The sequence below is a fragment of the Aplysia californica genome, unplaced genomic scaffold (assembly GCF_000002075.1).
Source record: "Aplysia californica isolate F4 #8 unplaced genomic scaffold, AplCal3.0 scaffold00590, whole genome shotgun sequence".
NCBI classification, from domain to species: Eukaryota; Metazoa; Mollusca; class Gastropoda; order Aplysiida; family Aplysiidae; genus Aplysia; species Aplysia californica.
This window is the reverse complement of record NW_004797860.1, coordinates 38590-44186: the sequence shown is the minus strand read 5'-3', so window position 1 is coordinate 44186 and position 5597 is coordinate 38590. Positions and strand designations below refer to the sequence as shown.

The following is a 5597-nucleotide window of genomic DNA, read 5'->3' as shown; positions in this document are numbered from 1 at the left end:
GGGGGGTAGTAGAAAGACAAAGCATTGAGAAAAGTAAGGAAGTGGGCATACATTTTATGATGTTCCTAAAGTAAGTAAATTCATGTATAATTCATGTATAATTCAGGTATAATTCAGGTATAATTATATAATGTATGGACCAACAAAGCAAGGACACTAAGCAACTTAAATTCAAACCAGCAACTCTACAAAAAAACAACAACAAACAAAAAAAACAACCAAACCCATCAGTACTTTATCGAGTTGAAAGAGTACAAAATATATTTTGAAAACAACAATAAAAAGAGTACATTGATACACACCGAGAAAGGGTAGTGAAGGGGTGGTGTGGGGGTGGTGTGGGCAGAAATAGGGGCGGGTTTGGGGTGGGGTGAGTTAAAAAAAAATAATTTAAGTGTGTGTGAGTGTGGGGTAGAATCATGCAAAAAAATAAAATATTTGTGACCTTAGAAATATAGGACCTGACCTCCTGAAAATGTGTGATGGTCGCTGGACTCTATAGATCTAAAGCCACAAATTGTTAAAAAGAAATTGAAATAGAAACACAAAACGAAGACCCCCAAATGGTCTTCCTATTTAGGAAACCTCGCAAAAAGATACATGTGGGGATTAAAACATCGAGTCATAAAATATACACCGGCACGCTAGCGACGAAAGAAATCCACACAGATTGTCCGAAAAAAGCGACAATAGTTGAAACGTGTGAGTGTAATAATAGAAAAGAATATACAAAATAGTTGTAATACACACATATAAAAAAGTTCTAAACTACAAAGAAACAGCGTGGGTATTGCTATAGAAAGAAAAGAAAGTATAATATATATATATATTTGGTGAGACAAAACTCTGGTGATACACTGGCTACATGGTTTGTTTCGTGGCAGCTTAGGCCGGGTGATTTACCTTTTTATCTCCACCACCAGCGACATGCCTTGCATTATCTAGCGAGCCAACTTTAGATTCTACTCGCCATTCAAGTTTCTTGCTTTCAATCTAAGAAAAAGCGAAAGTGTTAGGGAGAAGGGTCGAAAAAAGTAAGGGGGGAGCCATTGTGAAAAACATCGACCAAAACAACAAAAACAAATATATATCTATGTATGATACAAAACCAAACATATTTCAAAGCACAAACGTGAAAAACAAAAACACAAATATATTTGGTAAAACTAAAAAGAAAATAAGTTTTTAACCGAGTAATAAAGCCAGTTAAAAACGAAGAAATCACATTGAAAAGACCCCCCCCCCCCTTTTTTCTTTTCACCGACACACAAACACATACGCCATTTTATTTTCCTTTCGAAAACAAGAATAGAGAACCTGCATACACAAAGACGAACAAACAAGGGGACAAATCCATCAAAATAACTGTAAACTGTCTGTTCTGGGGAAGCCAAGAATCACAGTTTGACTTGTGGAAATATTAGCTTCTTCCTCACATACAAAAACAGAAGTCCAGAGTATATTCTTCTAGTGACAATAACACCAAGAGGGCGTAGCGTTGCACTGACGTCATTTCCGTGGCGTGTTAAGAAGAAAACTCAAATGTTGACAGGTGTGGAAAAAAATAGTCTTCTTAAACACGGTACTCTTAGCAAAGGTAGAGCTGAAGAAGGAGACAGAGAGGAGGAGTGGAAGGAAAAGAAAAGTGAAAGAATAGGAGGGTGGGGGAAGAAGGGGGTCGAGGAGGAGCAACGTTGATATATTTAAACGTTGTTGTTCTTCGGTCGTTATTCACTCTTTTCACGGACAAATCTGGTTTCTGGAAACTGCTTGCGGAGTGGCTTGTTCGTTTTTCCCCTTCAAAAGCAAAAACCAATTCGGGGCAGCTGACATATTCTAAAACAATTTCCACTGACATATTTAAAGCAATTTCAACTGACAAATTTAAAAAAAAATTCAACGAAGCAATTCAAGCTCTCTGGATTCAACAGGTAAACCAGGAAATCATAATATTTTCAAAAGGAAAAAAACCCAAAAACATTCTCTGTGAAAACGAAACGAAAGAAACCAACGCGTTCAGCACACACGCAAACACGGACAGGAACAGAAAGTGAACAGAAGCAGGCGACAACACAGAGAAGCCAGGCAGACAACTTGGAAAAAGAAAATTATTCACACCAAAAAGGCATGGGTAATAGATTAAACATGTAAGTCATTAACATTTTATGACATTCTATATCAAGATAACACTGTTTGTTTCCAGCACCAACTATCCCACTCTACCAGAGAATAAAATACACAGGTCACGAGATAGGTGTATGTGATAGGCATCATTCGCGAATTTGTTTTCGATGAAGGTGTTTTTAAAGCCCTCATCGACACAATTTAGGTCATTAAAAAGGCAGGCTTATACACCTGCCCGTGAGGGCCCACCTTGGCTGAGAGGGAAGATACAATATACAACATCCCAGCAGAAGAACCGAAGTATTCGAGAAATATTAATTCCTCTTCACTCGAGAATCGAAGAGCTAGGATGTCCTGTGTGGGACTGCTACACCACAGACGCTGGAGAAATGTGAGACATCATGGTGAAATCAGACGCTCGTCAAAATAATGAAATCAAAGAAATCGGCATCTTTTTGATGATGTGCAATTTTTTTTCTAACGTTCTTTTTATTTTGGCTCAACACCTTTTGTGTCTGTTTAAAGACAAATTAAAACTGTGTGCATTTTACTGAAAAACATAGATGGAAGGCTCCAAAAAGATAATAAATTTTCAGTTTCAAGGACTATTTGGCTACGGAAGTTACCAAACGTTGGAGGGCTTTTTCTCGACAATTTTACCTCTAAAATCAGGCGACCCTGACCTCTTTCCCTAGCAAATATCTCGACATCTATTCAGCATAGATCAATATTTTTTCACCAAAAGAAGGCAAATGGACAGGCTTTGAAATAATACCAATGAACCCATAATAATAGGCCCAAAAATTGACGAGCGCCTGATTCCACCACGTGGTGACACAAATAAGTTTAGCTGCTATTGAAGGTTCACCTCCACCCTTCACTGAACACTACCACCTTAGCATCCACAAGGTCTTCCGGACCCATGCAGATGGAACATGAACTAATTCAGACCCCAGTCGGATCCGAACGACAGACGTCATTGTTTTCGTCAAGTTGGCAACTGAACCATTTACATCAATTACTTTTTGACAACTGTTCTACACAATCCGTTCTTATATTACATATTGTTTTGTATTGGACTTTCTAAGCTTCCAATTTCGCCTTTTGTTAATTATTATTTTCTATATAATACAAGTATCATGTTTTCTTTTTCCGGGAGAGTGTCGTTCGGTGGGTTTCATTTTCTTTTCGTAAGTTCTTTGTCACTTTTGTGATATCATAAACCCTTACGCCTCAACACGTTCTGAAAAATGTGCTGTTCTCAAGTTCTGATGACAAGCTGCCAAATATAGGATCTACTTGTGTTTGGTTTCCATGTGAGTTTGTGTCAGAGTACCATTTAATCTCCAGGTCCAAGGGAATCGAGTCTGAGATCTATAGGTCACTGGACGAAATGTCTTAACACTATACCATAGAGATACTTTAAAGCGCAACATAGCTGTAGCAAAACGGAGTGCTCGCATCGTGCTCTTAAGTGAGAGACAAACTGTGTATATCAGGCAAAAGGAAAAGAGAAGCGCAAAGTTTTACTGCACGCTCCTTGCCGAAGCCAAACGTTGAGCAGTTCCAGGTTTCTTTATTAATTAAAGAATGTTCGTGAGGCAGGCGCATGCAGTTGTGTTTGCATGAGGATGCCAGCCACAGTGCGATGTGGAAAATTGGGCTAAATAATGGCTCTGTGACCTGTCATGTAAACATGGAACACACACACACACACACACACACACACACACGCACACACACACACACACACACACAAACACACAAACACACACGCACACACACACACACAAATATTTTGTCTTGGAGAGTAGTTCATACATACAATAATGTAAAACAATGTTTATTGCATTACAGACATATACAACACAGATACACGGTTATAAAACTATGATTAATACTCCCATTGAGATAATGAACAAATAACACACAGAGTTATAGCTCTACAACATTCTACACTTAAACTTCAGATTTCTGTATCTCTTTTTTTTTTAGAGTAAGTTTTCTTGCTCAGATATTGGTCGTTTCACGAATTTTCCGGCACCAACTTTTACTCTTGCTTGTTAATCTCATTTACTTGTATGTATTTTGCCTAAAAGTTTTTCCTTTCTTAAACCGGGGCAGTGGAGAATAGTATGTGTCAGCTTTATGCTTGAAATCAAAACCAAATCATTTCCGCACCAAATGTACGTCACACTATAAACTGGTATAGATACGGGATTTAAGAACAAGGTAGTTAACCATTAATTGCTCTGCCTACTTGTGAATGTTCATGACTTGTGCCCTTCGGAACAAACGATCAGTCATAACGAAGAAGAAATAATAATAATGACTAAAGTCGATCTCAAGATGACCATTGCATCTGCAAGACGGACATTTCTCAAGCAAAATAGAAAAATTAAAGTTAAGGCAATTTGTGGACTCTTCAATGAAACAAATTCGGGCAGAGAAAAGGAGAAGTTGATCTTGAAAAATACTCCATAAAGTCAGATGAAAACAAAACCCCAACTCTAATCAGATACCCAAGTTTTCGGTGTGATCAAATTCATACAAAAACTGAGCCGAAGAGACCAAAGTTTACGGGTATACTAAGATGAATCCCAGACTTTACTCGAAAGAGGACATCTATAGATCTCATAGAAATGATATAGTCCTTTGCTATAAGAAAGGTTTCCACATGTAACGATCTCTCTGTTCATCTCTACATTCTAATAGAGGGGAGCACTAGGAATTAGAACATGGTGCAAAACTGGGTACTTTCTCACTGTTTAAAGTCCTGCCAGTATAATACTCGCTGAGACTCCGGCCAGTTCAGAATCTTGATAGGGCATCAACCTGCATTTCTACTTAATATTGTTATGTGTGAGAGAACGAGAATCATCAAATTGTTATGACATCATCAGCACCAGTATCGCCTTCAGTCCACAACAGTCATTGGCAGCTTTGTTTAGCCTCTAAGGAGAGAGGTTTTAGAAATCTTGAGTCATGCAGCAAAATGTTTCACATCTAGCCTAAAGGCAAGAAAAAAATCTGGGGTTGCAGGGGTGTCCAGGCTGGGAAGGAGGGGCATGGGGCTAGCAAATCGGCTCCCACCATTAAGCTCTGAGGCAACCCATTGCATGAAAAAAAAATCAAAATCAAAACGCGCTGCGAAAACCAGCAATCCGGCAAAGGCGTAAAGCAAGCGCCCATTCTATTGGCTACATTTATCACGTGACCAACCTACCTTCTTGTCGCCCCCAGAGGGTTTGTGACTGGCATTCTCCATCGATCCCACCTTTGACTTGGCCTCGACCTTGACTTTTCTTGTCTCGATTTTGACGGCTCCACCGCCTGGAAATATAAAGAGTTTCCATTTTTCTTAGTCACTATTCTGAAATAAATGTTATGTTCTGGAATAGGTCAAATTCACAATACAACGATCTATACAGATTACCATCTGGCCCAGAGCTCATAATTACATCTCACACCCC

The 5597-nt window shown here is 38.8% G+C and overlaps 1 protein-coding gene across 1 annotated transcript in view; it reads right to left on the bottom strand.

Annotated features, from left to right (window-relative positions):
• LOC101864325 (microtubule-associated protein tau) overlaps nt 1–5597 on the bottom strand; it is a gene marked incomplete at its 5' end in the record, with an annotated part of 56993 nt that overhangs the window by 47220 nt on the left and 4176 nt on the right. The window contains 2 exon segments of the mRNA XM_013087465.2: nt 904–993; nt 5351–5457. Coding sequence (XP_012942919.1) covers nt 904–993; nt 5351–5457 — 197 coding nt within the window.